Source organism: Desarmillaria tabescens (assembly GCF_030435595.1).
Source record: "Desarmillaria tabescens strain CCBAS 213 chromosome Unknown EV420scaffold_6, whole genome shotgun sequence".
In the NCBI taxonomy this organism is placed as follows: Eukaryota; Fungi; Basidiomycota; class Agaricomycetes; order Agaricales; family Physalacriaceae; genus Desarmillaria; species Desarmillaria tabescens.
In genome coordinates, this window is record NW_026848305.1 from 395,793 (window position 1) to 409,302 (window position 13,510).

Below are 13,510 nucleotides of genomic sequence, written 5' to 3' on the forward strand. Positions count from 1 at the left end.
TCAAGCTCAGCGTCATTCTACGAGATAAGATATCGCACCAATTGCATGCTCGGCTCTCGGGACCTAGCCCGCAACTCTGGCTCCTGCGACCTTGCGGGTTTTCTTTACTGATTCAGCGTGCCTTCCGAGCCGTGTGTTAAAATTGTAGATGATCCCCGCTATAGGGGCGGAACAGTCCCGCTTTTTCTGACCGGTCGGTACTTATCCTAAACGACGGACTTCTGGATTTCTTTACGTTCAGCTTCGTTCGCTTGATGCTGTCTCCTGCTTCTGGTTAGATCCCCCTAGTTCCCATAGTATCTGGAAGTCTGTGGAAGCAAAGTTAAGGTTGGTTGATCGACGGGTTCCTAAGTTTTTTGGAAATAACATGGGAGGCCGCGGCAACCATCCTGACATCTATGATCGACCCGCCCTGCTGCTTTGAATACAAACTCGGTTTTACACGTCGGGTTTTATAACTAGGATGTATTTGTATCTATGGTGGCTCTCTCCCTTTTCCCGCAACAACCCCCCGGTCTCCTTATACCAGTCTATCTCTAACCATGGGACAGTCAGGCGGCGGGTTCGTGTTTACAGATGCTGATAACCGTGTATCGTGCGTATACGTTGCTTTTCTCCTTTAGTTCGTTCTTTGATCCCCATTCGCCTAGAAACCTGCTATGGGCGGTGACCTCTAGCTTGGGTGCTGGTCTCTGCTTTCTGGTGCTGCTGGTCATAGCCGTCGTTATGATCCACCCAGTATCTAGGCATCAGCTTGACCGCGTCAGCTTCCGGATAATGATCTATGCTTTAATTGCGAAGTAGGTCTTTAGAATTTTCTCTCGGTAAAATACACAGTTTCTGACCTGCATGGACACAGTATGATCTTTGGAATTGCATCCACAGTCAGCGGACTACAAACCTATGACAGCGAAACATGCAACGTTGCGATGTGGCTGTTGATGGTGGGTGGATAATTTCATTAATCCACCGGAGATCTCATACTATGATTAATTCATATGCGCAGTTAACCTTAGAGCTATCAACTTTCCTACTGTTCTGCATTGCCTTGAATCTCGAGTGCGTATTCTCTGAGCGTCATGATCGACGTGATTTTTTATGCCCTGACAGATTAGTTCTCGTTCACGGTGTTCGTGGTCAGGTAATGGAGAAATACTACATCATTGGGAGTATTGCGGCTGCAGTCGCTATTACCGTTCCCCCATTTGCTACGAAACAGTATGGGTATGAAATTTTTCGTTCCTGTTAAATGAAATGCTAAAAGATCTGTAGATGGGATCCAATAAACGATGCGTGTTGGTACTCAAGCGATGATACCGCTGTCCGTCTCCGATGGCAGGTAAGAATTAGACTATCACTCGCTCGAACTGTCAGAGACTTACGAGACCTGTTGTAGATTGGTACGCAGATTTTCTGGAGCCTGGCTAGTGTGGTCGGGGAGTTCGTGACATTTTTCGCCGTTCTCGGGTATATGCTTCGGCACCAGGTGAGGCGCCCTTTAGCGTTATCTGTGGCGGTGATGTTTACAATGCGTATAAAGGTTCTTCATGGCAATGCGGTCAGAAGCCGTTCACATTCCACAGGCACCAGGTCCCGCGCTCAGTCGATAAACACTACAACTGTTAGGGTACCTGCAACCCACGCGAAGACCTATCAGACCGTAATTATTCGTATATGTTGGTTATTCTTCTTTCAGTCTACAATCTCAGTGCTGATTTCAAGTCGCAGCATTATACCCACTCGCGTCTCTCATCATAAACACTGTAACTGTTGCGTGCGATTTATATGCGTCGACTTCACATGGCACGCCACAATCCCAGACAGTAAGTTCCAAGGTACTTTGTCTGCCATGAAACACGCTCATTAATGGTACAGGCATACAATGTACTTTTACTTAGTGAGTCCAGTGAACTCGTGATACATGCACCGAAGCTCATCGTATCGCAGACGACTTTTGTTATGGTGGGCGAGCCATAGTATATGCAGTACTAGCAGCTACCGATCCAGTGAGAAATTGCATCCTCTCCATTGGCCACCTGCTGATTAAACATGCGCAGTCATTAATCCGTGCTGTCAAGTCGTTGTATAGACATGCGCGCGGGAAAACGGATAACACATCAGGCAGCACTAGTAATGGTCCCAAGACTACGACATCTCATGGGCAGATTACGGTGCACATTGAGCTTAGCGAAGTTCGGCAACTGGATGACGGTTCAGAGTTGCCTGCGTCGCCTAGTATGAACAAGCCGGCTTCTCAGTCTTGTGCTACACTACCGAAAGACGTAGAAGGAGGCGACCTTGATCATGATTGCGACTCGGATCCTATGAGTGCGAGACTCGATGCTATGCGGAGAGCACAGATTGGACGAGCAATGGAGATGAGGCAGGACGCACTTGATAGACGTCTTGAAAGGAAAGATTTCAAGAGGCAGATATGATTCGGTGTGCCTTAAAGATAATAGTGATAGATTATAATACGGACTGTACTTTATATTTTGGATGTATTTGTCGGAATAACTATTCAAGGGTCATGAACGGGAGAGCTATCGCCTTGATTCCTCACGCTACACCGCTGGGAGACATATGAAGTGTACTATATATATCTGAACAATGATTTGGCGACAAATATTACTTTCATAAACGAAGCGCAAGGCACTTGCAGAACAACTTTTGAACGCACGAGTTAAGAATTGAAGAGAAACGATTGGCTCTAGGGATCAGTGTCATACCGTCGGCTTGCATCGGCCGCTTCATGAATCAAGACAGAGTTCAGATTGTGCCAAAGAATAACCTTCAATTCGCCGCTCACCATGAACTCGGGTTACTCACAGACATTACAGCAGCATAAGAGGTTATGTTCTTCGGATAAATGGTGCAAAGCATCTGAGCAGAGGTAGCCTGCCCGGTTCAGGCGCGGAGTAAGAGTGAGCCTCAAAATAGGCCGGTCGCCGTCGGCGAAATTCGGGCCACATGAAAGAGATCGATGACGTTGCATCATCCGGTTTACTTCATCCTTGACTGTCGACCTCGACGACGAGCATCGCGGAAGACTAGGCGGTCTCGCAATGCTCTCCAGGCAAGCGCTGCGTCGCTTGCGGGCCTGTCGCCCTTCTGTTCTTCCTTTTTACCATTATTATCCCTCCTCGGTAGCCCCAAGGCGTGACTATGCGACCCCATCGCCCTCACCCAACGATCCCTTCGCTAATGGTACCAATACGTATTATGCCGACGAAATGTACAAGCATTGGAGGCAGGACCCGAAGTCTGTACATGCGTCCTGGGACGCGTATTTCTCCGGTATGGACAAGGGTCTGCCCAGTGCACAGGCTTTCCGGCCACCTCCCAGTCTTGTAGCTGCTCCAGCTGATGGAGCACCTGCGCTGTATGCTGGCGGTGCGGCAGAGCTTGATGACCATCTCAAGGTGCGTGGTAGGACACGTGCAAAGATTGTGTCTGATTTTTCGGGATAGGTCCAATTGCTCGTTCGCGCCTACCAAGTGCGAGGTCACCATGTAGCTGAACTGGACCCCCTCGGAATTCTAGATGCTGATCTGGCGGACGTTAACCCGCCTGAATTAGAGCTCAGTAGGTACGGGTTTACGGAGCGCGATCTGGACAAGGACATTACTCTTGGACCTGGTATCCTCCCTCATTTCGCTACCGAGGACCGAAAAACGATGAAGTTGCGCGAGATTATAAAGCTTCTGAAACGGATATATTGTGCGTTGTTCTCTAGTTGTGCACTTCCCAATGCCAACTTGTTTTACAGGCGGTGCCGTCGGCATTCAGTATGTGCATATTCCGGACAAAGAAAATTGCGACTGGATTCGTGAACGTGTAGAAATACCCAAACCATGGAATTACACGGTTGACGAGAAGCGGATGATCCTCGATCGTCTCATCTGGTCAGAGTCATTTGAAAAGTTCATCGCGTCTAAATATCCCAACGAGAAGCGATTCGGTCTAGAGGGATGCGAGGCTCTTATTCCCGGTATGAAAGCTCTCATAGATCGGTCAGTTGACCACGGTGTAAAACACGTTACCCTTGGTATGCCTCACCGTGGCAGACTGAACGTGTTGGCTAATGTCATTCGGAAACCCATCGAGGCTATTTTGAACGAATTCAGTGGTACAGAGGATGATGATTCACCGGCCGGAGATGTCAAATACCATCTTGGAGCAAACTACGTTAGGCCTACTCCCTCTGGAAAGAAAGTATCATTATCCCTTGTCGCCAACCCTTCACATTTGGAGGCCGAGGATCCAGTCGTTCTTGGTAAAACACGCGCCATCCAACACTTCGAAGCAGACGAGACTACTCACTCCACCGCTATGGGTGTTCTTCTTCACGGTGATGCTGCGTTCGCTGGTCAAGGTGTGGTTTACGAAACTATGGGCATGCACAATCTGCCTTGGTACGGTACGGGTGGGACCATCCACTTGATTGTCAACAACCAAATTGGTTTCACCACTGACCCTCGATTCGCCCGGTCTACCCCTTACCCGTCTGATATCGCCAAGTCCATTGATGCTCCCATCTTTCACGTGAACGGTGACAATGTGGAGGCCGTAACCTTCGTTTGCCAAATTGCTGCCGACTACCGCGCCAAGTTCAAGAAGGATGTTGTCATTGACATCGTCTGCTACAGGCGTTATGGACACAATGAGACCGACCAACCGATGTTCACCCAGCCACGGATGTACAAAGCGATCCAAGAACACCCGTCTCCCCTGACCGTGTATACTAAATTCCTTGTTGGCCGTGGGACGTTCACCGAGAAGGACATCGAGGAACACAAGAAATGGGTTTGGGGTATGCTGGAGAAGTCTTGGTCAGGTGCGAAGGACTACGTGCCTACGAGTAAAGAGTGGCTTTCTGCGTCATGGCAAGGATTCCCGTCCCCCAAGCAGTTGGCAGACCAGACCTTGCCCACCCGCGTGACCGGCACTGACGAAGCGACCCTGAAGCGCATTGGAAAAGCTATTTCGACCTACCCAGCTGGTTTCACTCCCCATCGTAACCTCGCACGTATTCTGGCCACTCGTGGAAAGACCGTTGAGGAAGGTACGAACATTGATTGGTCTACCGCCGAAGCGTTGGCGTTCGGTTCATTGGCTCTGGAGAAGATTCACGTCAGAGTTTCTGGACAGGATGTTGAACGTGGTACATTCTCGCAAAGGCATGCCGTCATTCACGACCAGTCCAATGAGGCACAGTACATCCCTCTCAACGATCTCGGCTCCTCCCAGGCTCGATTCGTTGTCTGCAACTCGTCTCTATCCGAATACGGTTGTCTTGGATTCGAGCTTGGTTACTCGCTGGTTTCTCCTGATGCGTTAACCATGTGGGAGGCACAGTTCGGTGACTTTGCCAACAATGCGCAGTGTATTATCGATCAGTTTATCGCTGCTGGTGAGAGAAAGTGGTTGCAAAGGACCGGTTTGGTTATGAGTCTGCCGCATGGATACGATGGTCAGGGACCCGAGCATTCCAGTGGAAGGATCGAACGGTTCTTGCAGCTTTGCGATGACCACCCGAATGTTTTCCCTTCAAAGGAGAAGATTGAAAGACAGCATCAGGACTGTAACATGCAAGTTGTCTACCCAACGTATGTCCTTGTCATTGTTCCCGGTAGAACACCGCTAATCTCACTTCCTGTAGCACTCCTGCCAACTACGTGCGCAAATGCTTTTCTTGCTTCTTTGCTGATACTCATGTTACATGCACAGTTCCATGTTCTTCGTCGCCAGATTCACCGGGATTTCCGCAAGCCGGTAGGTCAACTTGTTTGTATGGCGCAGTGTATAATTTATTCAATACTTCTCCAGCTTATCCTTTTCTTCTCTAAAAACCTTCTCCGACACCCTAAAGCTCGCTCTGACTTGGCCGAGATGGTTGGCGAAACTAACTTCCAGAGGTATATCCCGGACAGCCACCCAGATTCATTAGTTGCGCCTGAGCATATCAGGAGGCATATCTTGTGTACTGGTACGATCTTTCTAAATTCTTCCTTGGGCTACCATTTAGTTCTTTGTGTGACAGGCCAAGTTTACCAGACTTTGATGGCCGCAAGAGAAGAACGGGGTATCACCGACATTGCCATTAGCAGAATTGAGCAGATCTCTCCGTTCCCCTACGACATGGTTTGTTTCTCAATAATCATTGAAAGAAAGGTCTAGCTGATGAACTTTGTAGTTGACTCCCCACCTCGACAAATACCCCAACGCCACTCTCTTATGGTGCCAGGTACGTATCGTTTAGAGCTCAGCAACCGCGTCTGACTGTTCCATAGGAGGAACCTTTGAATAACGGTGCATGGAGCTACGTTGGTCCTAGGATCTACACCGCTGCCAGCAAGACCGAAAACCACAAAGGACAGTATCCGTTGTATGCCGGTAGGGATCCCACCAGCTCTGTCGCTACTGGAAGCAAGGTATTTTCTTTTGTCGCTTGAAGCCAGTATCCTGCTCACAGTTTATCAGACGCAACACAAGAAGGAGATCGAGCAATTCCTCAATACGGCCTTTGATCTCTCTACAACGCATTGAGATACTCACGACTGAGTTTCATTATTCTTCTCGGTCTGTTTTGAAACATAATAATATGAAATAGGATTCGTTCTATTTCAGACTACTGTACTTCCCAAAGATGTATCGGAATAAAATAAATCTTTGAATACACGCGTTAGTACTGATCGTAGCGCTAAGGGGAGCTTAGTCTGCGGATGAAGAATAGACACCACTGGTGAATACCGTTAGCTACGGTGACTAGGAAGTTGCTCGCTAGATGTGCTATCAAAAGATTGGGAAATGTCCGTTCATCCAGCATGCTTTCTCATTAGACTTCGCCTTGATGCGAGACCATTCTTCACTGTTGAGCGAATCTAAGAAGCACCAGTGTCCTCGTCCAGGACTGTAATACTCCGCTTTCCGGAAAGATTAGAGTAGATCAGAGCATAATCACGTTTTACTCTCTTATATTCAAGTCACCAGCTTTGATCGCGATTGTGGGTGCACTTGAGTGCACGCTGCAGGCTCAGTGCGCTAACCCAGTCGTGTTTCTCTGCCGAACGACTGTAGTCACATCAAGGTAGACTTATCTGTACGTTCTTCACAAAATTTTTACGACAAAAGAATCCGACTTCCCGAGGATTTTATCAACTTCCCTCTTGTAAGTTGAGTACGTCTTGGCGAAGAGCCATAGCGAGGATCACCTATTCCAACTTGTATGTAATGGCTCCAAAAGATGAGATTTTCACATACTAAGCGCGTATGCAATATTAAGCAGTCATCGACAATCGTCTAAAGTACGTATGCAAATAGGGAATATGGTCGTGGTCCGTTCGTTAGAGTCGTTATGTAAGTATTGGAAATAAAAAATGAATCGAATGAGTTAACGAACTGGGGCAGACCGAGTTCTGATAAATACGTGCTAGGTTCCGTGTAAGAGGAGAAAAAGAATTACAACCACCAATGGAACCAGGATAAAAGATACCATCTGGCGTACTGAAGTCCGGTTAAAGACGAAAATTCCTGAATGGTGGTAGAGTCGGCTTGATCTCCGCCCTCACCATCATGAGGCGCAAAGAAGAACCCAGCAGTGAGAACAAGATAACTGTGCAGGTCTGTTAATATATTTCCAACGAGATATCAAGAATTACTACCTTAGAATGAGAATGCTTCCTCGGTGGTAATTACTCTTTGCCTCGATGTACGTATATGTCATCAAAAACATCGAAAGGATGATAGCAATGACGTCCCATCGAGGGAAGATAAGTCTACAGAATCGTTGGTACTGCCGGGCATGGGAGAAAGCAGTACGGTACGCACGTGAAAGTCTTTGCAACTTCGCCCATTTTATCAGGGGCCCAATAAGCGGAGAACGCAACCATTGCGGGTATCTGTAGAAGACAGACTTGAAGAGCATACGCTGAGCCGATCTCCATGCTGGATGCTGATGAGTACACTATGGCATGGCGGAGTAACGGGTGCCTACCTGAGAGCAATGTTGCCATTAAGAGCAAATGACATAGCATTCATGAATTCGGTAGTGTTTGGAACAAGTGCAAATAGGGTAACACCAAGGAACTTTTCGTCGATCCCAGAACCTTGTAAAATAACGTCGACGACATCGACAAGAATTTCTGAAAGAACGAATGTCATCTGCGAATCTAATATAGGAAGATGATAGATACAAACCTGCGATGATAGCATACAACAAAGTACATGCGAGTAAGACACTAGCACTGGTAGTGCGACTCCAAGACGGCGCATCGTGCCCCCCATGACCACCAGACGCAGACTCGTTTTCAGCACCCGATGCGCGCGCGCGACCCGGAGACTGAGCAGCATGAGCTTGTTGATGACGTAGGGCACTAACCGTCGCTACCGCCACAGCTCTGGTGAAATCATCAGTAGTCATTGCCTCAGGAAGATGCATAGGTTGTAATGCAGTATTCTTCACGGCTTGATCCACACTCTCCATGACGGGCGTAAAGTTTACAGGCGGAGGGATTGGAGGAGGGCTGGCATAAGAGACTCGGCGAGGTAGAACAGGGGATGGAGGTCCACGAGAAGTAGATGGCTGAGATAGCGGAGCTTGGGAGAGGGATGCAGTATCTCTGCCGAGACTATGGACATGGCTCTCCTTGCGGTGAAGAGACCCGGGTGTGTTAGGATTTGCGGCACCGGCAGACGGAACGAGACGGTGGTACAACGATTGCCGTTGATGAATGGGGAGCTCCACAGAATGCATTAGCTGCTGGGGATTTTGCCAGATTTGGCTGGCATGAGTACGGAGAGAGAACCAAAGACCGACGAGATACGACTATAAATTACGAGTCCATTAGCAGAACGAGAGGGCTATGACCATGAGAACGTACGAAGAGTAGGATGACGGCACAGAAATACATCAAGCTTTTCACAGTCGATTGATAGAAAGGATCATCGACGGGGTCCGGGTGTTTGTAGTAACAATGATCACAGATCCAAGGCATATTACTACCGCCAGGTCCAGGTGCGGACGGACATCCACTACAGATCAATTGGAACTACGAGGCGTTAGTTGGACTCGAAGCATATAACGATAACACACAACGTACATTCCCATAGGTCTGATAGAACAACGTAGGAGCTAATGCTCCGATGATGGCCATGATCAACATCATACTGGTGACGCCGGCACTCTTGGCGTTGAATTTCTGCTCCTTTCGTCTGAACGCGGCGCTGACCATACTCATGCCAGGCATCAACAGCACGCCCGCCAAAATACTACCAACAATTGAACCTTCAACAAGATGCCCTTTGTTCTGCACCAGGGCCATAGAGTATAGTATGATTTCGATGATGGAACCAAAAGTGGCATTGATGACGGCACCCATCCCGATGGAAGACTGGGCGGAGATAGACGCAACGGCCATGCCGATGAAATACGACAGAGGAATGACACTCGACAAACTGAGAATGAAGATGAGACCCTGTGATGCAATGAAAGCCAGGAAACCTGGGACATGCTTGTGATGCTCTTCGAGCTTTTCGACCATGGGAAGTAAAACCAACCCATCGAAGATGACGAAGAACACAACGGGCATGAGGTTGACGAACAGGATATTGACACCCCCTACAGTGTACTTATAGTACTGCAATCCGACTGCACGATAAGTACAAAGCAGCACCTTGGACGAACCAGACGGCGCGACTTGTCCTGCAGCAATGCGAGGATGTTGAAGTGAAAAGTGAGTACGACTGGCTTCAGGGGAGGATGCCGAATCCCCAACATCGGTAGGCTCTACTTGCTCGGAAACTACGACGGCTGGAGGTGCCGCACAGAATCGTATGGTGTCAGGATGAGAAAAGATGTGCGTGAGAAGAGCCCAATTGAGTTTGGCCATCGGGATAGTGACGATAAGACCCCAACAGATGAGGCAAACGGCGAGCATGAGCGGGGCAATGATGCAGACCATTCCAAGCCAGAAGCAGATTTTGCCAAGTGTGGCCGCTTTCGGACTTTCTTTAGCAGCGCCAACCGATGACTCGGAAGAGGCGGTGGATAAGGTCGCTCCATATGATTTGGAAGGTGGTGTTGAGTGAAGTTCCGAAACCGTCTGGAGGAGGGAAGTGTGTTCTCCAGGAATGACAACAGAATTCCAAGACATTGTTTGAACATGTTGCGCTCTCGGGGAAGAGTCAGAAGTAGCGCCTCGGATGGTGCTGGAGGACTGATCGTCGGAATCGGGCGCTCTGACTGTGTGCGAAGAATCCCCACTCCAATGGCGCTCGTGTGATGTTGCATCGTCATCGTCATCTTCGTCCTCATCCTCCGCCTCTTCATCAAGCCCTTCACCTTCCACGTATTTCCCGAAAGGCCACGCAAGGTACCACCCCAAACCAAATACGAACGTAGAATACTGCTTGCCACCTTGGGGAACGAGATAGAGCAGAGCAGAAACAGCAAAGCATACCAGGGAAAGCCACCAACCAAATACGGCAACCCAGAAAATGTTGCCAGGTAAGAGATGGCGCTCTGCCTGAGCAGAAGGGATGGAATGCAGTGCTTCGTCGGCGTAGCGAGTGACTGAACGCGATTTTTTGTACAGTGCCGGCTTCCAAATGGGGAGACCAAATGGGTGCTCGACATTAATGAGCGACTGTCGGTCCTTGAGAGTGATGGGGTCTTCCTCTCTATCGGAGCCGGATTCATCGGCATCATTGGCAGCCTCGTCGTCATTGGGGGCGACGGACTTGCCAACTCGCCTGTCAGCATGCTCGGAGCTATCACCATCTTCATCTTCCTCGTTGAGATGGTCGTCCTCGTGAAAACCTTTGCCGGCAATGCTCACGCTTCTACTGCGAGCTTCACGACGTACAGAATGCGACGAGGAGCTGCGAGAGAGGATGGGAGGTGGACCCTGTCGCAATGGGGGGGACTGCTGATAAGAGGTTCCTTGGTTGTGATGCTGGGGCGAGTCTGACGCCGACCACTGCGAACCATGGCTCATCGAGCGATGGAGATGGCTAAAAGGAGTGGGAGTCGACGACACGGTGTCGTCCATGTCATCCGACATTGGAGAGGGTAAGTTGGACATTGTAGTCAACGGTGGCGAAGACTCTTCGTCGTCGTCGTTGTCGACCAGCGCAACTTGAGACACAAGAAGGCACAAACAAGAGCTGAGTGAAGGAGAAGGCTGCCAAACGACAACCAATCAGAAAAGGAAACAATAATATACAAATCCACTACGGAAAATCCCGGGGTATCATCAAAATCTAATCTTATCTTGGAATAAAAACGCCACTTTTCATCACTTTTTCATCAACTTCTCGTGTAACTGGGCCCCCTTCAGCTTGGCCTGCAGGTACTCGAGACGTGCCTCATATCGCAGACTCACTTCCTCCCGTCGGCGCCGTATATCCTCCATCTCCCGCTCCATCTCATCCTCCATCTCATCCGTCTCCTTCTTGTCAGATCTGCCAGACGTAGATCTATCAGCCACGGACCTGACTTCGTCTTCCGGCACCGAACGCATGGACGGATGGCCTGAGCTCCTGGTCAAGTTAATGCTGGAGCCACTAGCAGTGTTTCCATGGTTGAGTGACATCCCCATGGGTAAAGAAGGCACAGGTGGTGGTGCCAGCCCACCGCCTCCAGTACCAGCAACCCTCCCTGATGACACACTTGAAACAGAGTTCTTTCTGTGCAATGATCCAGGTCTTGATGTTGTTGCAAGGCTCGAAGTCGTCTTCTGGCGCACTACCCGTCTTCCTGTGTATGTTGTGTTGATAGATGTGCCCGACCGTATTGATGTAACATCGCTATCGGCGCTACTCATAGCCATTCGCCGTTGACTCCGTGAATCAGGTATCAGGGTCCATGTCGACGCGTCACCAGCGCTACTATCTTCGTGGATCTTTCCTCTCTGATGGTGTTTCTTGGTTAATGCGGTTACCTCGAGCCCGTGGAACGCATCCATCAGACGCTTTCGCTCCGACTCGACGGCCGCCATCTCTTGCTTTATCTCTTCAGAAGATTTAAGGTCACCTTCGTCGAAGACATCGTTCATGGTCCCAGAATACTTGGGATCTGTTGCAAGCGCTCTGGCACCAGGAAATGCGGAGGGCGGAGTAGCGTATCGTCTGATACTTGACGTGGTGGAACGAGAGGAGGGAAGGTGGGGCATACTAGGATGATCATGTCGTTCGAGGGCGCTTAACCCCGTCCGGCGAGAAGACAATGAAATCGTGTCTGTCGGTCGAGATGCTTCCGTCTGTGCGGACGCCACTGACGATGCACTTGACTTCTTCATGAGTCGGGGAAGCTTGAAAATGTTGGAACTACTAGATGTTGAAGAGAAAACGCTAGATGTGTCGCTGACATCTTTCGACCCGGACTGTGTCCGACCACCTGTAGATTTCCGAAACAGACCCGTCATGCCTGAGGCCACTGACGTGCGTGACCGTACTGAAGGCGAACGAGGAATGGTAACGACAAAATTAGAAGAGGGCCGTGAGCTGGCTGATACCCCGGCAAAATGTACATATATAAGAGCATGCACGACCAGACGTATTAAAGCCACCCACATCTTTTACTACTTTCACTTCCACGTGCTTGGTGTCGGCTAACGGGAACGATAGGTTCCTCAGAAGGCACGGCCGAGTTGCTCGCGAATCTCTCAAACAGACTCTGCCGCAGCATTCGGTATTCATCATCGCTGGAAGGAAGATAGAGGTCAAGCCACAAAGAAATGGGAAATAAGTTAGCACGCACTTCAGCAAGCCCTCCGAATTCGCTACTGCCAATTCGTTCAATCGCTGCGCCAACGTCACCCTGTTCGTGGTCAATATCATGAAAATAAAGAAATTTGTATAGGACATACGTGACGCTATCCATGGCCTTTCTCGCTGGGGAAACCGCAGTTGTATCATCGTCATTAGTGTTCTTCCGTAGTGGTGATGGCGCTGGCATGTTGGAAGCAGATTTTGCAGCAGAGGACCCTGGCTGGCCATATACACTGTTCCGCGCACGAGGCCCCGTCTTTTTATGCAACGAGGCCGCAGCAGCCTCAGTTCCATTCGTATGTATCGGAGACGGCTGAGCCAAGGTTTGCGCCGCCGACTTGCCCGTATCGACAAAAGTTGGATTGGCATCTTCGCGTTCCTTTCCCTTGTTTTTGCCGTACTATGTGACCCGAATTAGACGTAAACATTCATTTCGGGGAAACGATGGATGAGAACAAAAAAGGTTATTTCGAAATCCTATCAATATTCGCGGAGTAGGGTGGAGACGAAGTACGCACGAAACGTGAGCGGATGACATGGACGACGGATTTGTCGGTGGCAACATAGTCGTCGTAGGGCTTCCTTGACGAGAAGAACCCCATTCCAGCATTACTACGTAGTCGCAAGACACCTCCTGGATGGTATACTGAAGCCTGCAGCAGTGGGTATCGAAGAGGGAAGGTGTACGCTATGACACTGACAGAGGAGGATGGGCACGGGAACTAAGCGCCGGCATTTC

At 49.4% G+C, this 13,510-nt stretch overlaps 4 protein-coding genes across 4 annotated transcripts; 2 read left to right on the plus strand and 2 right to left on the minus strand.

Moving 5' to 3' along the window:
- Positions 1 to 285: 285 nt before the first annotated feature.
- On the plus strand, positions 286 to 2,630 carry EV420DRAFT_1036555 (uncharacterized protein). Its single transcript, XM_060465445.1, has 12 exons — positions 286 to 595; positions 651 to 800; positions 860 to 944; positions 1,007 to 1,059; positions 1,111 to 1,224; positions 1,273 to 1,339; positions 1,397 to 1,486; positions 1,541 to 1,676; positions 1,729 to 1,823; positions 1,876 to 1,897; positions 1,948 to 2,006; positions 2,058 to 2,630. Exons 1-12 carry the CDS (start codon positions 543 to 545, stop codon positions 2,436 to 2,438), a joined length of 1,305 nt encoding a protein of 434 aa, XP_060335437.1. The 5' UTR covers positions 286 to 542; the 3' UTR covers positions 2,439 to 2,630.
- A 368-nt stretch (positions 2,631 to 2,998) lies between these two features.
- On the plus strand, positions 2,999 to 6,718 carry EV420DRAFT_1515847 (2-oxoglutarate dehydrogenase E1 component). The gene is made up of 10 exons (XM_060471908.1): positions 2,999 to 3,422; positions 3,471 to 3,720; positions 3,770 to 5,609; positions 5,663 to 5,678; positions 5,731 to 5,775; positions 5,830 to 5,989; positions 6,044 to 6,144; positions 6,197 to 6,247; positions 6,294 to 6,434; positions 6,484 to 6,718. Exons 1-10 carry the CDS (start codon positions 3,066 to 3,068, stop codon positions 6,547 to 6,549), a joined length of 3,027 nt encoding a protein of 1,008 aa, XP_060335438.1. The 5' UTR covers positions 2,999 to 3,065; the 3' UTR covers positions 6,550 to 6,718.
- Positions 6,719 to 7,261: 543 nt separating this feature from the next.
- On the minus strand, positions 7,262 to 11,201 carry EV420DRAFT_1515852 (uncharacterized protein; the record flags this gene model as incomplete). The annotated part of the gene is made up of 6 exons (XM_060471909.1): positions 9,102 to 11,201; positions 8,883 to 9,050; positions 8,200 to 8,827; positions 7,997 to 8,144; positions 7,831 to 7,947; positions 7,262 to 7,778 (listed from the first exon to the last, which is right to left on the minus strand). Coding segments are annotated over exons 1-6 (3,157 nt in total), but the record flags the coding sequence as incomplete, so codon positions are not given.
- EV420DRAFT_1036732 (uncharacterized protein) lies at positions 11,194 to 13,510 on the minus strand. Its single transcript, XM_060465448.1, has 5 exons — positions 13,290 to 13,510; positions 12,870 to 13,171; positions 12,761 to 12,820; positions 12,574 to 12,704; positions 11,194 to 12,508 (listed from the first exon to the last, which is right to left on the minus strand). The coding sequence occupies exons 1-5, from the start codon at positions 13,371 to 13,373 to the stop codon at positions 11,298 to 11,300; spliced, it is 1,788 nt and encodes a 595-aa protein (XP_060335440.1). The 5' UTR covers positions 13,374 to 13,510; the 3' UTR covers positions 11,194 to 11,297.